The sequence below is a fragment of the Taurulus bubalis genome, assembly GCF_910589615.1.
Source record: "Taurulus bubalis genome assembly, chromosome: 7".
Lineage (NCBI taxonomy): Eukaryota > Metazoa > Chordata > Actinopteri > Perciformes > Cottidae > Taurulus > Taurulus bubalis.
Genome location: NC_136595.1, coordinates 23,741,784 through 23,768,932, shown reverse-complemented (window position 1 = coordinate 23,768,932; position 27,149 = coordinate 23,741,784). Strand labels below are relative to the sequence as shown.

General features: G+C 44.4%; 1 protein-coding gene across 1 annotated transcript; it reads left to right on the top strand.

The window, feature by feature from the left end:
- Window positions 1-1,769: 1,769 nt before the first annotated feature.
- On the top strand, window positions 1,770-26,974 carry fgf22 (fibroblast growth factor 22; the record flags this gene model as incomplete). Its single annotated transcript, XM_079220573.1, has 3 exons — window positions 1,770-2,163; window positions 25,199-25,302; window positions 26,780-26,974. The coding sequence occupies 3 exons, from the start codon at window positions 1,770-1,772 to the stop codon at window positions 26,972-26,974; spliced, it is 693 nt and encodes a 230-aa protein (XP_079076699.1).
- Window positions 26,975-27,149: the final 175 nt, after the last annotated feature.

Below are 27,149 nucleotides of genomic sequence, written 5' to 3'. Positions count from 1 at the left end.
CTCAACATACAGATTCATCACAGTCAACCCGACTAGGCTTTTTTTTGTTGTTGCCCTAATTAGGTTCATTACACGGCTTGTAAAAAAACAGACAAGAGTGTGGGAAGTCACAAAAAAAGGTGTTCTTCATTTCCGTCCTGTTCCCCCAAAATGAAATGGCAAAGATCAGAGAAGGTGTTCCATTGAAATATTAACACAGGTGATCAGAAAGTCTCTCAGGCCTTCATCTGGACTAACTCTGCCGACACTCCTGCAACCTGCTCTGTGTTTCCGTCTGCTTGATGATTTAAACCAGCAGCAAAAAAAAAGGCTCCCTTAATTTGCCACATGTGGCCAAGAAAGAAGAAAAGAGAGTAAAGGTGTCAAAAAAAAAGGTTCTCCGACCTGGTTCACTGGACAGTAATGGAGCTGATTTGACCGTGTTGCAAAATGCTTCACTGTTCACATCAAGGGGAGACAGCAGAGGTTCAGGGATAGGAAAGCGGATGTAAGTCTTTCCAGGTGTCCGTGACGAAGAAGAAGAAGAAGAAGAAGAAGAAGAAGAAGAAGAAGAAGAAAAAAGAAGAAGGCAGAAAAAGAAAAAGAGGATCATAAAATCCTCAGGTGAAAAGCAAATGACTTGTTTCTCACAGAATAAACTTCTCGCGGAGAGAGAGGGAGAGAATAGAGAAAGGGGACGGTGCTCGACGCGAGGGCTTTCTCGTTTGTTTGAAATGGTTATGAATGAGTGCGGTGGCTCCACCCCACCCCCACCCCACCCCACCCCCACCCCACCCCCACCCCCACCCCCACCCCTCTCTCTTTCAACCCCCTAGATGCTGGCCCTGCCCAGGATAAAATGCAGGACGACTCAGCCGGTGCCTCCACAGAAGAGAGGACTGACTGACTGACTGCACACAGCAGAGCGTGAGGCCGTTCACTTACTGCTTCACTGCCCAGTGCTACAGCTGACACACACTCGCCGACTGCCGCTCACTCACTGACACACACACACACACACACACACAGACACAGACACACTCTCACTGCCGATCTCTCTCTCTCACTCTCTCTCTCCTGTCGCAAACACCGGCTCTCTCCCTCCCATACTCGCTCACTCCCTCTCTTTCTCTCTCCCTTTCTCTCAGTATCACACACTCACACTCTCTCACACACACACACACACTCTCTCACACACACACACACGCACTCAGTCAGTCACCAACCCTCCTCATTCAACTCCCTCTCAGCCACGGGTCAGCAGCTCAGACAGGCACCTTGTTCCTATTCAGCTGGAAAGAGTAGAGCATCGCAAGGTGCACACACACACACACACACACACACACACACACACACACACACACACACACATGATCACACAAAAATACACACACAGACAAGCACACACATGCGCATCTTCAAACAGCTCAGGACTTTATCTGTGGTACGGGAACGGAGACCTCAGTCCACGGAGGAGAACAACCGGAGAAACAAGGAGCGACACTAAAGAGGAACTTTTCAAGGTGGATTCACAAAACACTTCATGAGGGGATCGGACAAATAGAATCGAAAGCAAGACCGATGATGACAACTGGAGAGCGCGTGTTGCTGTAGGAAGGCCTGCTGTCAGCCCGAGGTGGGGATTGGTCATCTGTGACATCCAGAGAGGCATTTCCCTCCCTTCTCTCTTCAGGACTCCCACCCTCTTGTCATCCCTCCGCCGGGACTTCTCCCCCGTCATCAGCATGCCTACAGCTTGCACATGGTGCACCTTGGGAGTCTGACCCACCATGTGCAGATGGACGCCGTCCGTAGCTCACCTCTGTCCTGAACCTGCCCTCGGCACCACCACCACCAGAACCACCACCACCGCCACCGCAGCCTCCGCCGGGCGACCTCTCCCCTTACCCAGCGCAGCCTCCCTTTGCCTGGCATGCTTCACCTTGCTGCTGGTCACCGCCGGCACCGCCACAGGGGCCTGTCCTCCTGGGGTTGGACATGAGCCCCTTCAGGTGCTGGCGAGTGGCATCAACTGCTCGTGGACGTTGGAGAGGCACACTCGCAGTTACAATCACCTGGAGGGCGACGTCCGACTACGGCGGCTTTACTCTGCCAACAAGTTCTTCCTCTGTATTGACAAAACAGGCAAGGTGGACGGCACTCGGCGGAAAAACTACGCAGACAGTAAGTGCATCTAAGTTCAGTGTATCAGATGTGTGTTGAGTGTCACCGAGAGGACAGGATGCCCTGTGACGTCCTTACTTTTATTTTTTTATGACTTTCTTATCTGTTTAGCTTTTATAGCAGTTCATAGGGATATCCTGTGCTTCCATCGCCGCTGAGCTATTTGTGTTGTGTTTAGAGCACGAGAGGCGCGTTGCTAGGTAAGAAGGGAATACCCTTGTGTGGATTTAGACTCCTCCTGGGACAGCCGGCACAAGAAAGCTGACTTGAGGAGAGACATTGAGCATCAGTTGGCGATGCAAAAAAAGAAAAGAAAAAAGAAAGCTTCAGTTTCACTGGGGATTAACTTGTCAAAACTGTGACGAAAGTGCATCAATTGTAAGTAGCAGGTGGAAACGGAAGCACATTCCTCCACGAATGCACACACTGTTTTACATTTATCGTTCATAGTTTGAATTTGTCATCAATAATGAGACTTAAAAAGTGCTGAGAAAAACAAAGTTGCATTTTAAGGCCTCATGCAAGCTGCTATTTGCTTTGCGCTTTCTTTACTGAGCAATGTTCTGTTCGCCGTCACATTGTTCTGACATTCGTGCACACGGATGTACATATAGAGGCTGTGGCTCTTCCTCGCACCCCACAATCATGCCTCTGAGCACCTTATACCGAACGTGAAGTATTCAGCATGCGACAATGCACAGACCCGCATAGGTTATTCTGTAGCCTGTGCCCAACATGTGCTTCAGGGACACCTGAGAAGAGGCTGCTCACACAGCGGCCGAGCCTCTTCGGCGCGTCCATCAATGGGCGTCTTTCAGATGCTTGACCAGGTCAGATGAGCCGACTCTGGTCACGATCTGACCTCCCTCTCCATTAGTCACCCGGCTGACTGGTAGCCCTGAGAGACGTTTAAGCCTTTGACTGTAATATTTATGTATTTTTCTCGTTAATGCCTTTTTACACAAGTGGGTGAGTCAGAGTTTTTCCATACGGCTACCGGGGGCTGGAGCAGCTGCTGCGTCCAGCTAACAGGCCAGCCAGTCTGCTGCCACTGTTTCAATAAGCTCCAAGCTGCAGACGGGATGACATTTGTTACCTGTCGGGATAAGTCACCTGGCAGAATCTTTTAAAAGCCACACACACTGGTAGAAATTCAAGTTGAGATGAATTACTACTGTGTTGAAGTTGGGCCTGTGGGCTTCTCCAAGTCGGGACATTATTCTCTCATGGTAGTGGTAGTTGTCAGCTACCATAATAAAATATCACTCCCAAACGTTGCATGAATTTGACACCTCCGAGGTCATGCTGGAAGAGTGGTAGCAATACCAGTTTGGCAACACAAGGTGAATTTGAACCAATGTTCAAAGTCTTTGGAAAGTAGCGAAAGTTACGGCTGAGGATTGTGACGTTCATTACTTTTCTTGCCACACTCATGTCATTATTAATGCTACGGTGGTTGCAGTAGCTCTCTGTGAAAAAAGTGCAGTCCCTTCAAATATAATGTCCTCATACATTTTAGCCATCACCCGCTCATTTCCTTTGGTGGAAAGAACGATTCCTGCTCGCTCACACACAGCGAAGGGTGTGTGTGTGTGTGTGTGTGTGTGTGTGTGTGTGTGTGAGCCCAGCGCCAAACAAGCGGTCATGTAGACCTTGTGGTCGGTCTGTGGTTGCGCCTCACAATGGGGGCAGATCTGGTTTAAGGCCGTTTTGAGGTCTCACTCTGTTTCTGTGTGAGGCTACCGTTACTGCCATCACGTGAGGAGGCTTTCAATCAGACTTAGAGCCTTCTGACCCAGACGAGTTCTTGATACTGATACGGTGGGCATGCTGTAGATGAGAGTGGCAGGTCAAGCAGGAAGTTGTGCATATTTAATGAGAGGAGAGGTGACGCAACATCGGCTTGAGTCTCACACGGGAAAACAGGAGCCATTTCTTGTGTCGGATTTGATCGATACTGCTGAAATATTTGGTTCTGTCTCAGATATTCGCAACCACAGGGCAGGGGAACATCAGAGCGCCATCTAGAGAGCCGCGGAGGTACTGCCAAATGGTTAAATGACATTGCATTTTTAGTTCATTTATAAAGCTAGTTATTTGGATATACATGTGCACAATAATCCACATTCAAAAAAACAGTACAATTTCAATGGCCAGTTGGGTTTGAATATCACGACACATGACCAACGTGTTTCGTTAGCTCGCTAACGTTCCTTAATGCGAAACAAAAGAGTTATGTGGGAGACAAGGCTTGAGGAAATATGGCCCTGAATATATTACATTTTGATTCATAATGGCAGGCAGTGATAATACCTATTTAGGTAAATACAGCTGACAGTGAAATAACACATATTTACAGCCTATTATGTCTGCTTCTCATTTATTTGGGATGGTCATCCACGAAATGGTCTTGACCTGGACCTTGGCCCTGAATTACCAAAGGTTCAAATCTGATGCAAACCCTAAAAAAAAAAAGTGCTTGCAAAAAAACCCCATATAAACTCACCCAGACAAAAACAGACAATGTTGGAGACACAGTAATGTGTTGGCCTGTATATAATTTCCACATTCTTCCATTGTTTTGTGCAAGAATAACCTGAGCTCAGGACAGCCCTGAGTCTGTCTGGCCGGGCCCTCCTCTGTCCGCTGTGTGGCCCTTACACTCTTGTCGACACAGCCATAACACCCCGACAGCTCTGCCTGCTACACCCCTCACCTCCACCCCACTCAGTTTTTCCAGCCCCAACTCCCAGCTCCCTCTCAGGTGCAAAAACAGTTGGAATTAGTCAACAGGCTCTCTTCCTAATTGAGGTCGGAAAATATTGTATCAATCCCAGCGGGGCAGGGGCATGGAACAGCTGAGGGAAGAGGCGAGAGGGAGGAAGACGTGGAGAGAGGAGAGAGCTGGACAGGGTTGACGGGAGATTGAGGCAAATGCAAAACACAAATGGTAAATAAATGCATTTCTGTATATTGGTTTAGTGTGACATGCAAAAATGATGTGCGGCCGTCAATAAAATGCCCGATCGGATGTCACTAAAGGACAGATTAGAGATTAAATACCCATAGAGTGATGAAATTCAAAACTTTCATCCGCATCAGACAGGACAGGCTGAGCGTGTATCAATTCCATCTCCAAAGTACTGCTTTGTGAGCACACGCACGGAAACATACACAAATATGCACACATACACACGCACACAGACACACACACACACTGAAGTTACAGGTATTTTTTTTTTCAGAATCTAACAAGTTTCCCGCTTACCGGCACCGTCAACGCGCTTGTTAATCAAACCAGAGAGATGGAAATCAGACAAGATGCGTGACTCGCCTACTATCTGACTTCAGCCTTGTGAAACCACACGCTCTAAATATAGATCCACCGACAACTAACATCCACGTTTCTAAAAATAACTTGTTGAAAGATCCACAAGACGAGACAATCTACAGGGCTTTGAGGGGCCGAAAGAGGGTGGGTGCGGGGACGGAGGCCCCGACATGTTTTCCTTTTGACCTATGGCGAGGCAGAAAATGACGAGGGGAAAAACACACCCAAGTGTTTACTAAAGCTCCAGAGGCAGGTACGCATCATATCCTGTCCTGGGTCATCGGTCATTGCCTGCTAATTAGACTGTCGCGCAGCACAACAGCTGTGTGGGCACGCCCAGCAACCGCTTCATGATCAATTGCAACAGCAAATCTGAGAGCTAAGTGGAGCAGTAAGAAAAAGAGAGTCGAGGACCGCTTTATTTACAAGCTGGTTTTCTATTTTTTTCCCCCTTTTATAGGAGTTGTTTTACAATTAATATAGTTGTTGGCATGCCGCACTGCGTATATTATATTTCATTTTTTTACATCTTATTTCAAAAGGATGGACTGTTAAATGCGTGTGTGTGTGCGTGTGTGTGTGTGTGTGTGGCTGAAGGCTTCAAAGGTTTGTGCAGCCTCCAGGTAGTGACAGCCCGCTCACCCTTAGGAAATAAGGTCACCTCCCCACGCCGCTATAATCACAGAAGTCAACGCGGCCATTCGCGCTCCGCAGCCGTGCACCAGGGTGTGTTGTGTTTACCACATTTCCCTTGGTGTGCAACATCTTGCTGTTTGATGTGAGCGTTTTCCTAGTTCATGAGCGTATTTGACTTGGACGGGGCCCACGGGAAGAAAATCTTCCACCCTGCTGAAAAATGTTGTGGAAATTATTCAAACTTGTTTCAGACAGGGGAAACTGTCACTCGCCAAGGAGAGACTGACTTGAATTTGGAAATGGGAAAAGACAGGACGGGTGATGCAGACGGATGACTAAATCCACCGAAAAGGTTTGACCAGTTCGACCGCGATGAATGTTCGTCTCTGCACACACGGTAGTAAAATGAAGCTGCGACTGAGGAAGAGTTTATATGTGAAAATCTGTTTAATTTCTGAATCAAATTAACGTAAGTGTAGGAGTAAATACTAGTTTAATCATACCTCATACACAGGAAATAGTATAATTATGTATCAACTCCTATACATTAAAGTACCCTCAAGCTCTTGTTTAGTACTCACCATTGTATTTTATTAAAGCAGAAGACACTGAAAGTAAAATTAAATGAAAAATGTCTCTTCAACACTTTTTCCATACTGTGCTATCCAACAACATACGCAAAAGAAAAAAGACACACACATCGAAATTGTCGTATTTTTATATAAAAAAACAATTATCTTTTTTTTCCTGTAAAATTAAATATGACGTGTACTTTTAAGCAATTATCAACCGATTTCAACCAATAATATCGGGACATCCATCCATCGATCAACCTGCAACTTTTTAGAGGTCCAATCAAATGCGAAGGATTTGATTTAAATCCCTCTGTTAACTGTGCACTGCTTAAATATTTAGTTTTATGGGGGAATACATCACAGGACAGAAGCTTCAAGAGGCTTCAATATCGTTTTAAATCAGAGATAATCGATGCATTTTTACATGAAGTGAGACTCAAAAACACCACTATTCTCCATCTTGCGTTATCTAGGCTGCAATTTAGGGACAATGGCACACACATGCCAAAAGGGACAGACATTACAAAATGTCTGTTGCGTGCCGTGCCGTCTGCCATTTTAAAAGGTGTAAGAAGGTTTATTCTGTCCTGGGCATTCTGCATCCTTACCATGACTCACCATTAATTTTCGTAGAGCTCAGACTGGGACGTGTGACTGGATCAACAGCACCGGGGGCTGGAGGGTCTAAAGAGGGAAGCACCTGGCCGAAGGAAGCGCTTTGGTGTTTTGAATCGGGAGAATACACATGTTAATGAGGCTAGGAGAAGGGCTGGGGCGTGCTCTGCTCAGTATTGAGGTGGAAATTAAAGGCTAGAGAAGTGCTGGAGCGTTTCCCGTTGCTCATTAGGCATTATGTAAGGTTTCCTCTGGGTCGTCTCAACTGAGAGCGGGTTTCGTGGGCATTTTGGATGCCAACAGGAGGGTAAAATCCCACGAATCATGCATTTATTATCCCTTCAATAAGGACAGTGCATGGCCTCGGCATGTGGGAGACAAATGGAAATCGACCCTTTGCCAGCTGTGTCTTGTATCAAGAGGCCGAAAGCTAAATAAAACATTACTGGCACACGCATGCATGTTAAACATGCATGTCAAATCGGTCTCTCTCTCTCTCACACACACACACACACACACACACACACACACACACACACACACACACACACACACACACACACACACACACACACACACACACACAGACGATAACTGTCCTGGGAACATTGCAGGACAAGAGTGTCAGTGTCACCCTAATTAGCGGAGGATCCCTGGTTTCTGCCACCAGGGTTTGATATCATGAATGGGCTCTAGAAATGTAGCAATTAGTAGCTAACAACCTTTAGCAGTCTGGCTCTGGCTCCTTTCTGGGATTTACTGGGTTCATCAGCAGGTTTATAGAGTCTGACTTTGGCTCCGGCAGCCAATTCCTTTATAGCATCCCACAGCTCTTGACATCCTGTGGGTGTGAAGGGAACACAAAAGGGAAGACTTCACAGTGCCAGTCAGCGGCTACTTGGATCTTAAGGCCATTGATAAAAGGTGTTTGCACTGATGTTCTGAAAAGCTTCTTTAAGGCGGAGATGGACGCTGAATACAAGGTTCAAGTATATCCATTTCTAAATACTTGCAGGAGGAAATAGTGTGAACATCAGTAGATGATTTAAGAGTGTAATAGAGCAAAATTGAGGTTTGACTCTTTAAATATTCTTTGGGCCAGAAAAAATAAGCATTGTGGTCCTATTTTCCGTCTTTTTTGACGTAGAAAAACTACTCCCTCAATGATTTAGGTGCTTCATACATTATTGTAATGAGCCACAATTAATTACAGCACAGCAATACAACGTTGCACATGGTCACAGCCTGGCAGTACGTTTTTTAAAACAGGGGTAAAGAGTTTGGCCTTTTCCTCAATGAGAACACATTAGCACTGTTGTTACTGTGTGCTTTTTTTTCTTCTTCTTGTGAAAGGTGTAAAATTAGTTTTAATTAGATCAGATGGGAACAGTCGGCCAGCTAGTCTTACTCATGCAGCAACACATGTTTGAAACCTTTCGCCAAAGGAAATTCTCACCAAGGAGCAGCCGCCACTCACATCTCGGATCCTACACACACACACACAGTGACGTAATCAGCCCATTGAGTCAGGGGAGACCGGTCTTGCCTCAACCTCAGATAGACCAAGACAGATTAATGGTTTTGTTTTGACCCTCCCAATAAAGCCTCTCACCTCCCTGCTCGATCTGAACCAGACATCATGTCTTGGAAGGCGTTTAACCATTGGCCCGGGAATAAAGAAGCTGGAAGAGAACCCCTGGGGGACAGCTTGGCATCCCTAAATACATCTACGGCTGACTGGCTAAAGCTTCAAGAGTTTAAAGGTGTTTAAATTTAACCTAAAATCACAAGGAGTCCGAGACGAGGAAGCAATAATAGCTGGAATGCATTGCACCTGTTGCCCTGAAGACAGACCCTGTAGGATTTGGTCCAAATCATAAAGGAAGTAATAAGAAGCAGTAAAATCAGGCGCTTCTTTTCCCATAGGTGACATTGAGGTAAATCTGGGTATCCTCGCCCTTGTTTTCCACCCGTGAAGCTTCAAGTTAGCACATGGGAGCTCTGGGGAACGTCAATAGACTTTAATCTCAGCCACAACCAACTCACACACGCAAACAGAGCAACTACAACCTGCTTATCAATCTGTGTAGTTAAATATTGACTTGCTGTCATAAAAATCTAGTTTGCAGCTCCTAGCAATGTGTAGTAGACTGGAAATATGTTTAATCATGACACTTCTGTGGAGAAATGGAGCTGCACTGACAATCATAACTGGAAATGACACATTTACTGTATTTAACTGATCATACTGATCTGAGCAGAAAGCCAACATTTCTTATCATTCATGTATTTCTGTGCGAGTTCTGGTTATTTGAAGCAATATTAAACAAGACTAAGAGTCTACACAGCCATGCTTGCTGCTCTGCGAGGCTGTCATGCTCATTGTAAACAGGTGGTGATGTCAGGGAGTCATTAGGATGCATCCTCTGGGGAACATGAATGTCTGTACCAAAATATCTCGCCAATCCATCTGGTTGATGTTGAGATATTTCACAGAATAAGTAAACACTTTGACCGGCTGTTGGGGCCAGAAGAAAAGTCACAAAATCCCCAAATGCATTCACATTCATCCTCAGGGAACCATGAATGTCTATACAGATCGTAATGGCAATCCATCCAATAGTTGTCAGGAAGTAAAGTTTACATTTTGTCGTTAGTCCGTCAAGTTAACGTCAACTAACCAACCAAGCTGTGTTATTTGACGCATTGGTGCCACTCCAAAAAAACGAAAATGCCACGAAGAGAAAGACACAGGGATCAGTAAAGTCAGCAGGATTTATCCTTTGGGGACCATGACTATATGTAAAAACTTTAATAATAATCCATCCAATAGATTCTGAGGTTATTTAGTCGAAAAAGTTGACACCATAAATATAGAAATAGAGCTGAATATAGGGACTAAGTTCAAGGGATACAAGACTGACAGTTTTGATACACGTGAAATAATTTGCTGTTCAAATTGTTAATTATGATCATAGCATCTTTTTTATCTCAATCTCAAAGCCCCAATGTGAGATTAGAGAGCATGTTTGAAGACAATGTAGAAATGCAAACTATATGGACTGACACCTGGGTGGGAACAGGGTACACCGATCTCAAATTGGATCTCACTAAAAAGGTTTGATTTAAAAGGTTTGTCTTGAATTTCGATGTCAGTTTTATGAAAGCAAGAAATTGTGTGACTTCAAGATTGAAGCAGAGAAGTCCGTCTGTTACAGACCAAATACATTTCCTGAGAGTAGGATAATTAATGCAAATGTGGAAGGGCTAAAAACAACGACTTCGAGGCAGGTCTGCGCGGATCGACAGGTTGAGACCGTGCAGCGTCTTCTCTGCACTGCATTACCCACATCCACCCGTACCTGCTTTTTATCTCTTCGGCCGTTTGGCTAAACGAACCCGAGCAGGATGTGAGTGTCGTGTCGGGGGCTCTTTGAATGTGTGTGTACATTTTAGAAAGCATGTGCCTGTGTTTATACTTGTGCCATTGCAGGAGCATGAAGTGGACCCTAAACTGAAAAAGATGTGCGTTTCCTCTCCCTAATGGCTAATATGAACCAGACTTTACCTTGCACTCAATTCAAGATGCACACACATGTGTGTGTGTGTGTGTGTGTGTGTGTGTGTGTTTGTGCGCACGCTGACATGTGCAAGCTTTTGTGCACACGGGTGTTTTCCCGTCTGGAGCGTCCATGCTCCTCATTAGAACACAGAGGGTGGCAAGAAGCGCTGCAGTGCTATAGAGCTAACGTGGGACAGTACAGTCCTCTACATGCATCTCTGTGGACACACTGAGATCTTCGTCCTGAACGCAGCTTCCTTCTTATTCAGTTCATGTAATCTGGCTATTTAAAGACGCATTCACACATGCGCTGCAACCCTGAAATGATCCAGACGTTACCCGGAGGAACTGTGAGGCCGCAAATGCCCGAATCATTAAACGGAGATTACCGTATATTATAGTATATATTCCTATCCTACATTTGCATCAATTAAGTTACCCTCAAGAAAATGTTATATAATATGAAATTATTTTACACAATCAACTGTTGTGTGCTATATGTGTGAAAGGGAAACAGGAAACAAATAAAAGACCATAATTATAACACTGTTCTGAGTTCGTATGAGAAAACTGCTTCAGTTCTCAGAGCTAACATTCATAACATTCATCTACAACATACCTCCCATTTCATCTATTTTTCAATGATTCAGGAAGAAAAAGTCACGTTTATAATACGCTTTTCTGCTCCATAACTGAGCAGGCAGAGAAAATCTTCAAATGCATGTGAAACACCGGGTTCTCGTCCCATCTTTGGGCAGCCAGAAGCTGGTTTGATGTGAACCTCCTGCCCCTCTCTCTCTGGACCAAGTGCTTTTCATATATTTATTTCTATACACATATCTTTCACTATCATCCTTTCGATTCTTTCTTTGTATCTGTCTGCCTCTCTCCACCTATCACCATCCCTCTCTCTCTCCTGCTGTCTCCATTTCCCCGTCTCCTCCCCTGCAGTGGATAGGATTAGGGTCAGGCCCCTTTGGCCAGTGGAGCAAGTGACAGCTCTGACAGGGCCCTGATTTCACTCTTGTGCCTTCTGTCACCTCCCTGTATGCCCATCTCATTTTAATAATGTAAATATGGGGCAGGCTCAGGCCACAGAGAATATTCTGTGTCCTGGTGCTCAGTCACTGGAACCTGGCTCCACACCTGAGCACTTATACTTGGCAGTATTCTCCAAACTAACTTGAATTTGGTGGGTTTTCAGACTGATGTTGAATACAGAACTACTAGCAAAACAAAAAAAAGTATTCAGCTTGTTTAGGGGCGTCCAGGAAAGTTCTTTCAATCATCACACCTCCAATTTGTTGTACTTGAAAATAATTAAAGCCTCAACCCTCAAGGCCTAAAGCGAGATTTCACATGAGGGTCCTTTTTTCAAACTTTGTGAATCTCCCACAACAGAAGACATTAAAATAAGCTTTATGTGTACAAGTTGAGTGCCCCTTAATAAGTATTTTGTATCCAAGAAATTTGGGTTATATATCTTCAACACAATAGTTTAAAATACTTTAGGACATGTGAGGCATCTATGTTTGTTTGTTTTTCAGCCTAAAATTACAGAAAAGTTTCCCAGTTGTGATTACAACCTGGAGTTTATACGTGAGCACTATATTTACAAGTTGAGAAATCGCAATTTGCGATTAGTGTGATGTGACATGAATGCAGCACGAGCGAATATACTTTGACAAATTTAACCAGCCAGCCTGCACAATCACCTGCAGGATCTCAGTTAATTTAGCTGAAATAAGATGCTCAATCTTGTCTACAAAAACAAAAGAGTATTTACCAATGTAGGTACTTGAAACTGACTGGACGGGAATGCTGGTTTGGCTCAGATGTGAATGCTCTTAAGAACTACCATGGAAGAGGATGATAGGAAAACTGTAAACAAGGCCTTTGTTTCATCCTGATTATGTTTCCACTCAGGGTGGCTGAGTCTGGTCTGGACGGCCAACCAAACCAGCCACAGATGCCACACGCCAGCTTACTGCAATTTAGTGGCACAGGAGAATGACCTCAGCCTAATGTGGATCCCGCCATCCCAGCCGCCCCCTCCGTACCAAAGTGCAGGAAACTGCAGAAGCCGTGAGTCACGAAGCTCTCGGCGGGGCAGATCTGTTTGTAACTATCTGTGAAGCCTTTGATAGCTTTGCTGTTCGCCTGTTACGGATGTGATGCATGATTTGGAGGCACTTTGCCCTCCTTGATTAAAGAAAAGGCCTCTTGGTCGGTAGGATTGTGGCCCCTCGGTACCACACAGACACAGAGGAGTGCACCGTGGGCTTCGTTAACCTTTTTCACCTCTGCTATCCCTCAGCCTCACTTCGCCGGCGCTCCACCACTCCGCACACTCCCCCAGGTTGTCCTCTAGTGTTACCTTTTCTGCCCGGCTCTTGCCCCCACCGTGCTTGTAAATTTGGGGTTTGATCAGCGGTGGGGTCTTTTCCCGTTTGGTTTAAAGTCCTGGAGGCCCCTAATGAACTGACTGATGTTCCATTACATACAATCACAGCTTAGCATGTCCAAGGAAGTTAGTGTTCAGTGGTGTAACTACCATGGAGTGCATGCTGACAGGACATGCAGATACACTAATCACTGTTTGATGGGGACCGTGTGTGGTAGAAGAGATCCCAATGCTGCCAGAATCTTTGACCTGAGCCATGCCATTGTTTCTCATTAAACTCCTGTCTTTGTACTAATATTTAATGTCCGTTAGTATTACTTTTTTCAGTTTCACTGCCTCTATTTGCCGTGTTTTTGAACGTTAAAATTGTTCAAACACACATAGAGCTGAGGCACAGAGATATACCCAGATGTGGGAGGTTAATCTGAAGTATTGGGTCAGTCTGTCTGGGGATAAATCAGACAGACTAATCTGCCCTGTGAGGGGATGGAGGGTAATTGGTCACATTTGACCCCCGGCCTCGCGGACTGTGGGAACGTGGGCTTTATCTACCAGCGGTAATTGGCTAATGAAACACTTCCGCAACCCCTCCATTAGATTGTCATCCACCGGTTGGGATTGGGCGAGTCGTGCACGTGTGTGTGTGTGCGTTTGCGTGTGTGTGGCCGGCACAAGTTGCCAATAGGCCTGTGCGTGCAGGCGGGAGTGTGTGCGACTAGTCTAGAGAAAGGAAAATGGCAGGATGCGGAACTCCCAGTGGCCATCTCCACAACGCTATCAGAAGCATCAGCCACGCGATGCCTGCAGCGTACTGATAAATTGACGGATTAATGGTTGTGTGGTTGCAATTTCAAATTTAGGTTTGACATAGAAATGGTTAATGTAAGTCAAATGACATCTTTGGCCCAAGGCGAGGCTTTTTGTGTGGCGCACAAACAAGCCATGACTGAGTGTTTGCAGCATTTAGATCATTCTCCCAATCCCGCGGTCGATATGACACATGCCTTGTGTCGTATTTCATTGAATTTTTCTCATGTTTTATAGTCGTTTTTGTGTTATCGGTCATCTGGGCAAAGCCGTGCCCACATCAATCGAAAGACGAGAAAACCAGGGTGGGGAGAGTGAGTTGGGGGGGTTGGTAGGAGGGGTACTAAGAAAAAAAAAAGAGGCTAAAGTTACGGTGGTGAGACAATGTCTCTGAGGTCCCATCAAGTGAGCCATTCATAGATGCAGGCCTACCAGTTTGTGGAGCCAGGGAGACACTCCGATAGAGTGGGGCCCAGGGTGGCCTTGTCTTTTTGTCCCAAGCTGACCCCTGCTCTCCCGCCTGGCCTCTGCGCCCCTCACCTGGCCTGTCCCAGCGCACTGGTAACAGGATACCTGTAATTTGCTCTAATGGCCTTTGAAAGACCTGGCTGGGCTAATCCCTGGAGTACTTCTCCCAGCAGCACCGTATGAAAGGGTGGGGGTAACGGGGCCGATTGCGAGTCCTGAAAGAGGACCGGCCTCTGGATTGTGTGTGAGAGAATGTCACCCCTTGCGGCCGGGGCTGGGGCCGAGGGAGTGCGGGAGTCAGCTTTCAGCGGATCACCACCATGTGGCTTGTTCACATGGCTTTAAAAAAAAAAAAAAAAAAAAACTGGGCCCGGCTTGTAGGGGAGAAGATTGTCTCTGCTTTACACCTCCCTCAGTGGCTTCGTCTGGCAGGCACGGGGAACTGGCCGAACACCAGCCTGCAAACACACAACTCTGAGAGAAGGCACTTCAAATTGTTTCCAGATTAGCTTTTGTAATTTGTGCAAAGGGGATGACATTTGCTCACTCAATAACAGAATAGATGTATACCCCTGGTGCTCCTCGAGAGGAGCGGAAATAGAGAGGGAATGATTTGACGGGAAGTTAAAAGGGTCAAGGGGATGAGACAGTTATTCAACAATAATGATCGTGATAAAAATGAAAACCAATGCTGAACAAAACGCTATGGCCATAGACAGTGATTAAAAAGACAGGAGAAAAATAATCTTATCCGTCTCATCTTGACTCTCATCCCTCCAGAGATTTGAATGGAATGTGGGAACAGCAAGTGATATGTGGGCAGGGAAGACCAGCCCTCCGCGAGTCTTTTCTCTCCTTTCTTTCTGTCCTTTCTATCCATCGTCCTTGTTTCTTTGATGGGGCGGGCCACATGCAGGGGAAAGTATACTCACAAAAATACTCACACATGCAGACCGGTCTTTCTTCTGTCCTATACTTCCTCAAGGTATAAAAAGACATATTTAAATGGCGGCACACATGAACGCCATGTAGAGTGATTGAGAGTGACGCCGTGTTTAGACCTGTGAAAGTTCAAGTGTGCGAGAATTTTTTTTTTTTCCTGTTTCTTATTTCCTTTGCTGATACTTAAATTATGCACTTTATACATTTTTGGGTGATCAAACGTGAGTCGGTTTTGAAGGATTCCTCACTGAGCTAAATTAGGCAAGAGAAACACTGTTCAGACTCCCAGACAGTCTGAGCTCATTTGAGGAACTGAATTACTCCGCTTATTGTCTTGAATGTGCTGCTTGTTCTTATCCACTATGTGTACTTATACCGTAGAAAAATAATGCACCCTAATTCAAATATAACCCACGTAATCACGAGCCAGGACGTACGGGTCTGCCTCTCAGGTGACGTATATTAAGAGTGAAAAAGTAAGGAGGTTAAAGTGGATGACCAAAAAGTCAATGTTTACCTATTTTACCTTACTTTTGTTATGTAATTTACGTAATTTAGGCCACAATCTTACAAACCAAATAGTTTTGTTGCCTGTAAGTAATTCAAACATACTATTTTTAACCCAAAGCACAGCTGCACTCAATGCTTGTGTTGCCTTAAATGTGAGCAATAACCTTTCGTAAGATATCACATGAACGATGTATTAGGAAACGCTGGCTGCTTTGACTAACGTGGTGGATGATGAGAGTAATGGCTGCTCACTTCATTTCATTTCATCCATTTTCATTTCACTATCGGATATCGAGACAATACATTGTGATATATTTTATTATCCTCCTTGTTTTGTTGTCAGTGTGACAAAAAAACCTGAGATTTGTAACTGCAGGCGGTGTGTTTTGTGTGTTTTTTTACGTGTGTGATAATAAGTCCGGCCCAGCTCAGACATATCATAGCTGTTAAGGGATGAATAAATCATCCCAGTCCTACGAGAGTTAATAGGTGTGATGCATGTCCGCCGACCCCGCTGCAGACAGGCCGCCAGGCAGGGAGAGGAGGGCTGACCCGGGACAGAGAGACCAAAGAGGTACGACAGAGGAGAAGTGAGGGACAGACGGGCTGTGAAAGGCAAGCTGGCAGATGGGAGACAGGAGGAAGGAGAGAAAGACAGGTACAGTTTGTAGAAAGGGAGGGAGGAACTGCCGGTAGATCGGCAGCTGCTCTGCTCTGCAACACACGCGCGTGCACACACACACACACACACACACACACACACACACACACACACACACACACACCCTCTGCTGGAACAGTAGAGCTCTATGACTGGCAGTCACAACTCCTTTAAAGTGACTGTAAAATATATGTTTCTGTCCAGAACTGGTCGGTCCATTGAACCAATAAAGGTATTGCATCATATATATTTTTGAGCATAATCGTGACACTTTTTCAAACAAAAATACATTTCATAATTGAACCACTATGTGTATGACACATTATGTGACTCAGAAGGGGTGTTTTTACATTAATGAAAGAGTAAAACAAAGATAATGAAGAGTGATCTAAATCTCCGAATGAAGAGCATAACATTGCTTCTCCTAACCTTAAAATGTATGTCAAATGGACCTGAAACCTCATAAAAATATGTAAAAAATTAACTAGGGGAAAAAAAAAATCAATTGGAGAGTATACCTTCACTGCACAACTGCTTATGAATTGCACAGTAATATCCTTGGCATGCCTTCAAAAGTCTGAGCACAATTAGTAATTGAGTCAAAGATGACCTAATTTATAATGTTATTTAAGATATAGGGCAGAAAATCATTGTGGCACTCCAATCAGTAATGTCAGTGCAGGTACTTTTGCCTTTAAACACAGATGCAAAACACCTGCTCTCTCGTTGGGGCGTGGCCAAAAGTGCTCATGTTTTTGCTTGTCGAGCAGTCCAGTCTATTGTGTTGCAGTGCACACAGTTTGTGTAATACAAGCATACGTAAAAAGCAAAAAAGTTAAAGATGTCCTTTCCACTGGTGTGGCTGCAGGAGAAGAAATGCAACCTGGTGCACCCAGTCAGCCTGATCCTAAAATGACGTTGCTCTCAGATCCTGTTGGGTTTTGTGGCACAAATCAGATTTTAATCAGAGGCTGCTTCAGAGAGGACGAGTTGGATGGTCGGGTCTCACAGGTCTTTGTACCCGGAGGCTGGCGTTCGTGTCCCGCGTGGGACCAGAAGTTATACTTCTTTTTTTTTTGCTTCTCTTTTAAACTAAAACATGATCGAGGGAATTCCTCACCATCTGCTAATCAAGGGCCGTGTGGGACGGATTTGTCCCAGGGGTGAAAAGTTCGGTTGATAGAGTATACTTTACCGGGAGAGACTCTCAGTCATCCCCTGAAGTCTTGGTTCATCAGGAGGATCGTGTTTACTCTTGCCTTTGACGCAGTTCGGGTGTGTTTTGTATATGTGTTGTGATTCGACTCTATCCTCTGGTTTCAACTAATAGTCTCTGTGGGGCTGATCAGTGTTGTTCCTGTCTGTGCCTCCCTGACCTGACCTGCCTCCATTTGACATGAGAGAGGCATGCAGCTAAAGGACCATATACATGTACCCTCCAAAAACATACAAAAGGCTTTTTTCAAGTCAAATCAATAAACCTTCCTAAACACCTATAACTACAAATACTAGTATTGAACCGACGGAGTTCATCTTCACAACGAGCATACCACGGATGCTTCCAGTGATTTTATATCCTCTTTCTAAGAGCGTGGATTACACATTACTATTCAAACTATTTCAGTCCAGAACACTGTGTTTCTCGTAAATACAGTCTCTGTCACTGCGCCACTGTCATATCCTGCAATAAATTGAAGATCAGCTTTCATATCGGCCAACTCGCTGCAGTGAGATCACCACTGATCCAGTATCACGTGCCAGACAGCAGAGATATTGGATTTATTCGTTCGGTCGCAGAAGGAATTTGCCATCAGACTTAGTTTATACTTATTGGTTTAAAAAATAAATAAACAATGATATCTCTCAGACAGAGGGTTCAAATACAGTGGTGGAACTCACCAGTACTCAGGAACAAATTCAAGGAATTTTACTTGAATATTTTCAATTTATGAAGCTTTATACTGTCTACTATTTTTTTTCTCCACTACATTTGTCTGACAATTTCTTACTTTTCAGAATAGCTTCCATTCCATTCCCAGAGAGTGAAAATCATGTGTTCCTTTATGCGTTGAGAAAACTCTAAAACTTAATAAACTGTTTAAAAAGCCTCTCGGATCAGCTGTTAGATTCAACAGGGCTGTTTTTTCTCAGAACATGAAAAGTTGACTTTTTAGAGATGCATGGTTCTCACAAATAATGATTTTATAAAAGATAATGCATTGCTGTTGATTAAACAACTCTGTAAATGTGAAGTAGTTCAAATTAGAACAACCTATATGCAAATGTAACATACACATTAATGCAGCAGTATTAATCCAGAAACATCCTATATAATGGTTAAACATTGGCAGGGAACATTTTACTTCACAATAAGTACTTTTCATACTTTATGTGAGTTTTTCTGATAATACAATTCAGCATTTATACTTGTTGTGGTGTATTTTCAATGCGGTTTTCGTTCCTTTACTTCAGATGCAGGGATTCCTGTGCCGACACACTTCTAAACTTGTATTTGATCCGTCACCACATGCTAAGGGCCATAATCATTTTTATGTGGCTCAACATTTTGTTGTCAGGGAATAAACAGTGGCCTCTGCCCCAAAACCATGTCATGATTATGCTTTAAGGACTATTAAAGGAAAGGGCAGTGTGCAACCGTTGCTCGTGTTTCTCATTTCTTCATTTGTGTGTGTGTGTGCGTCTCATTTGCGTGGCGTGTCAGTCAGTAACAGATGTGACGTCGAGCACCACTTCACAGCCCACAGCAACTTTTCATGGGGATTTCCAGGTGGCGAAGAAGCTCAACGCAGCAACAATGGCTTTGCTTAGCAGCGCACAAGCTAACGAAACGCAAAAATCCCTTTTGCCTATGACGGGATTGTAACAGGCGATGACTCCGAGGGCTTAAACATAATAAAAGGCCCTTGAAAGCAATGCAAACATTATGTTGCGCTCAGAGGAAAACAGGTCGAAGACCCCTGCTGTCCACTAAGTCGTGTAATAGGTCATCCGAATACATCTGAAGGCAAATCTTTGTGGTTGAAGTAGAAGAGTAGAGAAACACGCTGCCATCACAGCCTTCTCCGGGCTGCATAACATCGCCTCAGAGTCTCTCTCCAGGAACTGTCTTTCGTTTGCATGTCATTGCAGCCTCAACTTAATGAATCGTGAATCGATGAATAATGCACCCTCGCAGGCAGTCATGGCATTGGCTGAAGGCCTTCTTAATTAACTCATATCTAGCTACCACATAGCAATACCACAATCCTCCCCCGGGTGGTTAATGTTATCGCTTTGCAACGACGGCACACCATGCAAGTGTTTGGAAGACTTGACTCCTCTGGAGACTTAAAAAAAAAGTTAAAGCTCAGTTTTGGGGTGAGAAAAACCTGCATTTTAGAGGGAACAACGAGCTGAATTAAAGAGAATTCCAATTTTGGAAAAGGGTTAGATTTGACATATTGTTTGTAATGGAGGTTTTTAGTGGAAGGACAGAAAAGCCTCATCGACTGCAATCTGTATTTAAAAGCAAATGACTAACAGGTGTTATGGAAATGTCCAGACTTTGTCCTTTATCACAGTGACCAAGCAGAAATGGCAAAGAAACCCTCCGTGTTACTTATTGGTAAATACATGTTATGCCTCTGCAGAGAGCAAGCCGTTAGTGCCTTCATTAAATGTTCAAGGACAGAACAAGATAAGTACCTAACCAGCGAAAAAAAAAAATGTAATACACAGCGCTGTGCCATCAGTGTCTGATTCAATATAGAATATATAAAATGCAGTTCATGAACATACACTTATATTTTATTGTGTTATATAACAATTTTTAAAGGATTTTTTAATGGATGCTAATTTTAAATGGATTTAAAAAAAATCTCACACACCTCCTGGGTTACACTTACCCACATTTGAGAACCACTGCATTAGACTGTGGCGTGAGTCCATCTGCAGATGCTGAATTGAATTTACAGTAAGACAAAACTCGACTTGATATGCCAAAGTTGCATAAATATGCTTGAACATGATTTTATTTGGGGTGGGGGTGAAAACACAAACATTGTGTATAGGTTGCACAGTTCCCTCTGGTATTAGTTAAACGAAACCAATCCTTCTCCACAATTGTAATAATTTCTTGCTATTTTACTGTACATTCAAGGGTTAATGTCCAAGTTTCCGTATCACACCACCTGTGATGGCCTCCACTAGAGCGGCCTGTTCTCATGCTAATACCTCAAGGTGTTTAAAGCAATAGTGAGTGATGCAGCCTTTGTCTGTGCTGATACACACAGGCGGCTGCTTCGCCCGGTACCAGACCCTCCGAGGGGGTCATGGCAGATCAAAGGTGCTGGTCACAGCCATTAGGCCCGGCTGCCCAGACCCGACATGAAAAGCTTGTGTTTTGAAAAGGAGGGCAGAAGGAAAAAAACAACAGGGCCCTCTTCGTTTAAAAAGCAAGCAAACTGTGAAATAATTGAAAAGGTATGTCAATCAAGGGCAGGAGCACAGCGGGAACTCCACGATTCCCAGGCTCGGCTCTGGTCGAGCACTGAGCCATGGAGGGCCGCTCAAGGGGGCAAACCCAAGAAATTAAAGACCTGAGAAAAGGAAGAAAAAGAAGACGGGAGGAAAAGGCACAGAAAAATCTCTTTTCCTCACTCTCTCTCTCTCTTTGCTCAGTCTTTCACTCTTTTCTGCTTCACATTTGTGATGAAAGGAACCATTTTGCCACACTTTGTAGGGCCCCATTCAAGACGCTTGGTCATTAATAAGATCTTGTCTAGCTCTTCACCTCTCAGGTGAGTAACAAAGACTTATTCGGGGGGGCAGCCGCCATTGGGAGCGCAGGCCCCCACCGCCGAAATCCCCCCCCCCCCCCCCCCCCCCCCCCCCGTCTTATAACAGCACCTTCACCCTGTACTCGCTCCCTCGTCCTCCTCCTCCTCCCCCATACCATGAGTCTGACAAAAGGGAACCCCGTGAGAGTGTCTCTCTCTTTCCTTTTTGCATTTTTTTTTTTTTTTTTCAAAGTCAGAAAAGGCTTGAATGATCTGACGTTGGGCTAACGTCCAAAAAAATGGGGGACGGAAAGAGAAGAAAGAGTAAAAAAAAAAAAAAAAACTGGGTAAGAGACTTTTTCTATGCTTTTAAAAACCCCATAGAGGAGAAATAAATGGCAAGTCCACAGTTGACTAGACATGTATAGTGCAGGATTTGCTTGTAATGGCAGCTTGAGCTTATTGACAGTCCCAGCCAAAACATGTCAAAGGTTAAGAGATCTTGCCAATTGCAAGTGGGAAGCCAAAAGTACCTTTTTCATGAGCTCAATAGGGCCGTCGGTTGATACTTGCTCAGCAGAACGCGGGGCAGGAGTGACCTTCAGTTTCCAATGCAACTCAGGAACAAAGAATGAATTTGTTTCCGTTGTTTCTCTCTCTTCTTTCTAATTGTGATATTGTTCAAAATATTTGAAACTGTTCTTGAATGAAAATTATTCACAGCTTATTAAAAATACTTTAATTCTCTCTAAATGGCGTCTACTATTACACGAGAAAAAAGGATAATTTTATCAGAGCGAACTATATATTCTTGTCCGTTTGTGTTGAAGGTTCTTAACAATTTACACCAAGCCACATGTTAGAAAACAGGGTTCATTAAAGAGGAGAGTTTAATGAGTTCATTAAAATAGTTCATTAAAAGAATCCCACAATGCATTTAAAATTCAGAGATGTGTCCAATTTAAATTGGTTTGCAGGAGCCTAAAATGTCACAAACGTTTTAGGATTTCTTAAGAACCACCAAGAATACAAAATAAATGATTAAATCTAATAGTTTCAGTCAAAAATAAATACTTAGAAAACTGTGTCAATAATAACCCAACTTAGCAAACAGCCTTTCCTTCCAGTCAAGTGACCTCTGGATTTCTGTTGTAGGAAAACCCTCTAATAGCTTGAAATACCTCACTCTGATTTCTCAGGCTTTCAGCACAATGGAGTGACTTTTCAAAGGGGGGGACTGTGAGTTATATGGATCTAACTGGTCTTTATGGATGTGTGGTCAAGCGTCCAGAGCCCAAGTGATTCCTGGAGACAATGGGAAATCCCCATTTCATGTCCTCAGATCTTTTGTGTCTGCTGGCTGCTACACCAGCACGTATGAATGAAATGACATGAAGGCTACCTGTGAGGCTGGAGGAGAGAAAGTATACAATGTGCTATAGAGAGTGCTTCACAAAATGATTGGTATACCATCGCGACAGATATCAGCCAGGGGACGCCTACCATTTTAAATATTTAATTTTATATCTATTTAAAACTATTTTCTAGTGCTAACCTTTTTTTTTTTCTTCGTCTAATTAATTTTTAAACTTTAACAGTTCACTAACAACTCGTTGCGATGTCTCAGATGTGACAAACATCCTTTTCCCAATACGCCCACTGTGCCTGGAACTCAAACCAGCAAATAATGGCTGGCACCACTTACAGGCACCAGCGGTTTTCATTGGCCTGGACTAATCCCCCATAAATCCTTGCAGCGCTCCAATCACCTGCCGGGCCTCGGCTAATTGCTTACGAGCCCCTTGCACGCTCCAGGTGCCACCGTAGAACCACCCGGTGTCTGTAAACACAGCTCGTAAAGAGGAAGGCTGCCATCAAAGTGTTAATGTTTCCTCGGAGGATCAGAGGCACGGCAGGAATGATGGGGGCGCAGCTGGGCCGGTACCTGGATGGACTCGACTCGAGGCATCCCCTCCTCCCCTGCAGCTGTGGCGAGCGGATAGAGGGGCTTCATTTACGCGGTCCTGTCAGAGAAGAAAGACACTCAACAAGAGTGTGTGTTTGTTTACCTTCCTCGTGGTTTCTTTCCTCCTTTTTCACTCTTTGTACTTCTTTGGGTCTGTGCCGAAAGTAGATGACGCCACTTGGTGAGCACCACTGGGGATGATCAGAGCAGAGCTATAAAGAATAAGAAGAAGAAGACAGTTGGAGAAGTTGCGTGTTTAGAATAATGGGAGCAGCAGATGTTGTTGTTTTTTTCACTTTTGAAGATTTTCAGATGTGCCCATTGAGTAAAGTCAGCGTGGACAAGTTTGCGTGTAGGAATGGTTAACCAAACGTCAGACTTTATCACGGGAGACGATGATGTTCACTTACCTCGTCTTTGCTTTTATTTTTCTCTCTAAGTATGACCACAATCGTTGCCAAACCTAGACCAAGTGTTTACTATTGAAACCAGGAAAATGAAGCTCCCACAAGCTTTGCAAAGTGGTAATTTTCGCCCCCAAACCACAATCTTTCTGAAACCCTCACCAAGTACTTCTTTTAACCCAGACCGTGATCTTCCCCTGAACTTAACACAGTCATTTTGGTACCTATGTTTACCAGAGCGTCGCCATGTCATAACACAGAAATAAGACAATTCTGGCAGACACAGATTCGTAATGGCAAAACGTAAGATCAGAAAGTGCTTTAATGTGGCGTTCTCAAGGGCATGGATACATTTTCTATTTTGATTTGTTTAATTTGAAGGACTTCACATTGTGATTTGCACAAATAAGTAGAAATAAAACAAGTTTATTACAGCGTCTTTCCAAAGCAAACAATCCCTTTTTCCCCAAATGTCCCACATGGCCTGGCCTTTGAGCAGCAACATTGCATGTTTTCTTTGCGCAGACGTGGTTTCCACGGGTGTAAAAAGAAGATGTTGTGCCCTGATCAGATAGCAGGCCACATCAGGGCGCTTTTGAAGTGGGCGAGAAAAAATATCAAAACCCGAAAGAGAGCTTCATCTCCAGCAATTAGCTGCCATTCAGAACCCTGCGGTGAGCCTCCAGGTCATCTCCGAAGCATCTCCCTGTCGTAGTCGTGACAATTGGTGTGTGCCGTTGTTCTTGCATGCGGGCAAAAAAAATCAGATCAAGAGTGAGCCACATGGGACTTGTTTGCAATCAGTGCCCAGAGGAAACAATTAGCCCACAAGCTTGCCAGCTTTTTTTGGTGGGGGTGAAGTGAGTTGGAGAGGCTGCTCAAGTGGCCAGCAGACGCGGGTTTTGTGTCCCTCAGTAAAACGAAACATCATCGGGACGGAGTGTCACATCTGGAGTCAGGAGGCTTGAATGGACGCAGGCAGCGAGGCAGGAGTGTGTGCGTGTGTGTTGCAGAAGTGTGTGTTACAAATGTGATGTATCTCAGGAAGTATTCTGAGACATCAGAACAACAAAAGGGTGTACAGTTTAGGTTATTTAATTAAGCTTTAGTAATTTCCCGCCTTTTCTGATTTGATCAAATCTCAACCTTTTGTGCGAGAAGTTCCAAACTCGACTGGTCTTCTTACAAAGGGAGCTCTTTCGAGCCATCCTGCATGTCATGTGTATCTGTGTGTTGTTTTCTCTTGCCTCCCACCCCCTCTAGAGCATATGTCTGTCTGGTATTGTAATCGCTAATGATAGAGCGTCTTTTGATGGGGAAACTCCCAAAGCTACATGTTTCTAACCCAGACTCTTGTTCCCTCTTTTATTTTCCAGGCCTGATGGAAATCCGATCTGTCAGTGTGGGAGTTGTTGCCATCAAATCTGTCAGCACCGGGCTGTACTTAGCTATGTCCAAGAAAGGCACGCTCTTTGGATCGGTGCGTATACAACCCGGCAACATTGTTTCTGCAGGTCAAGATGGGGAGGGCTGGGAAAGGGAAGGAGGGTGGTGAGGGTAGGGGAGGTATGCATGTATAGGGGTCCCAAATGAGTGCCTACCCAAGCATGCTTGATTCCGCGGCAGTAAAGGGAATCTTCCGCTGGAAAGTCCAGAGGAAGGTCAGAGTGTCGCAATCAATCATGCCTGTACACCTGGGCCACGGCTGATGATACCTGCAGCTTGAGTTGGCTTGTTCCACTGTCAAAATAAATAGCAGAGAGAAGACACCAGACCAGCAACGACTAAAAGCCAGCTGGGCTCCTTTTAAAAGTCTTCGCGTGCCATCTGCCAATTGATGCTTCACACAGCGAGCTTTCAAAAGTAATCATCTCCCCTTTGTTATAACCAGGCTCACATCAAACCTGAGGTGTGTGATGTCTAGGTCATGTATTTACATCTTTGGTAAGTAGAAGATCAGGGACAAGCAATCAGTCAGCAGCGATAAGAGAAGTGCCTTCAACAAGCGAACACAGTGAATAAGACATAAGCAGATAGGAAGACCTGAAAGCTCCCATAATAACAAAGAGGCAGGTGAATCACGCCAGGCTCATAGTATCCAGATGCTATCACAGGCAGGGCCTCATTATGGCGGCACGATTACGATCTGGAAAAGGGAATGGAGCAGAACCTCTTGTCCCTACAATATCTTTCAAGACTCAAAAGTGTCTTTTCTGGATTACCGTCACAGATTAATATACCTGAAGACAAAGCTCCTAACTTCAATAGAAAAGAGATAGCAAATTTGATAGAACTTAACATTACATTTTGAAAAAGGTATGTTTTAGTTGCAACTTTGTTCATTCTAATTATTTGTGAGTACATTACCTGTTCTGCTAACCCAAATTATTCTCAGTTTAAATGTGTGATATTTTGGAGGTTTTGAGTTTTTTTTCTCCTGCAACTGAATCCATTAAAGGCTGGCATTCAAACATAGCAACATGTCATTCCAGTAGCAATGTCCCAGTCACACCTGATACTTCACAGACCTCATCGTGATCCAGTCAGTGATCAGTTTTCAGTGATCGGTCCAGATGAAAACTGAAGTGTATGCAAGTAACCAGAACATTGTTTCTGGAAGGACATGTTGCGTTGAGGTTTAAATTCTTAAATGATTTTAGCAGCACAAACAAAATTCCACTGGCAAAAACTGTATTGAGTTGAAAATCGTGTTTTCTTTAACAATTCGGATGAACCAAGCCTTTAATTCAAGACAAAACTTCCATTGTGGCCTCAAAAAGACAAACCAGCTAAATACTTGATGCAAAAAAAAAACCACGATAATCTACAAACACCTGGGGAATCGTTTACTGCAACAACAGACATCAACCTCTGTGCTCTTCTTGGAAGCTGGCCTAATCCGGCACAGCAGGAAAAAGCCTCTTAAACCTCTCTGTCTTTGCTCCCTCTGATCACAGGTGAAGTACAACCCGAGCTGCAAGTTCAAGGAGCGCATCGAGGAGAACGGCTACAACACATACGCCTCCCTCCGCTGGAAGCACAGCGGCAGGCAGATGTTTGTTTCGCTGAACGGGCGGGGAAAGCCACGGCGGGGTCACAAGGCTCGACGGAGACACCCGTCCACTCATTTCCTGCCCATGCTTCCCTCCTAGCTGCCCAAGTCTGAACTCTGACCGGCAACCGGCGGACTGGCTCCCTCGCCTCCTCACATGTTGATCTAGCCGTGACGGCAATCTTTATTTTTATTACTCCATCCTCCTGTCACATACATGTACATTTGTTGAGGACTGTAACAATTGTAGATTTAGTATAATATGTACTTTTAAG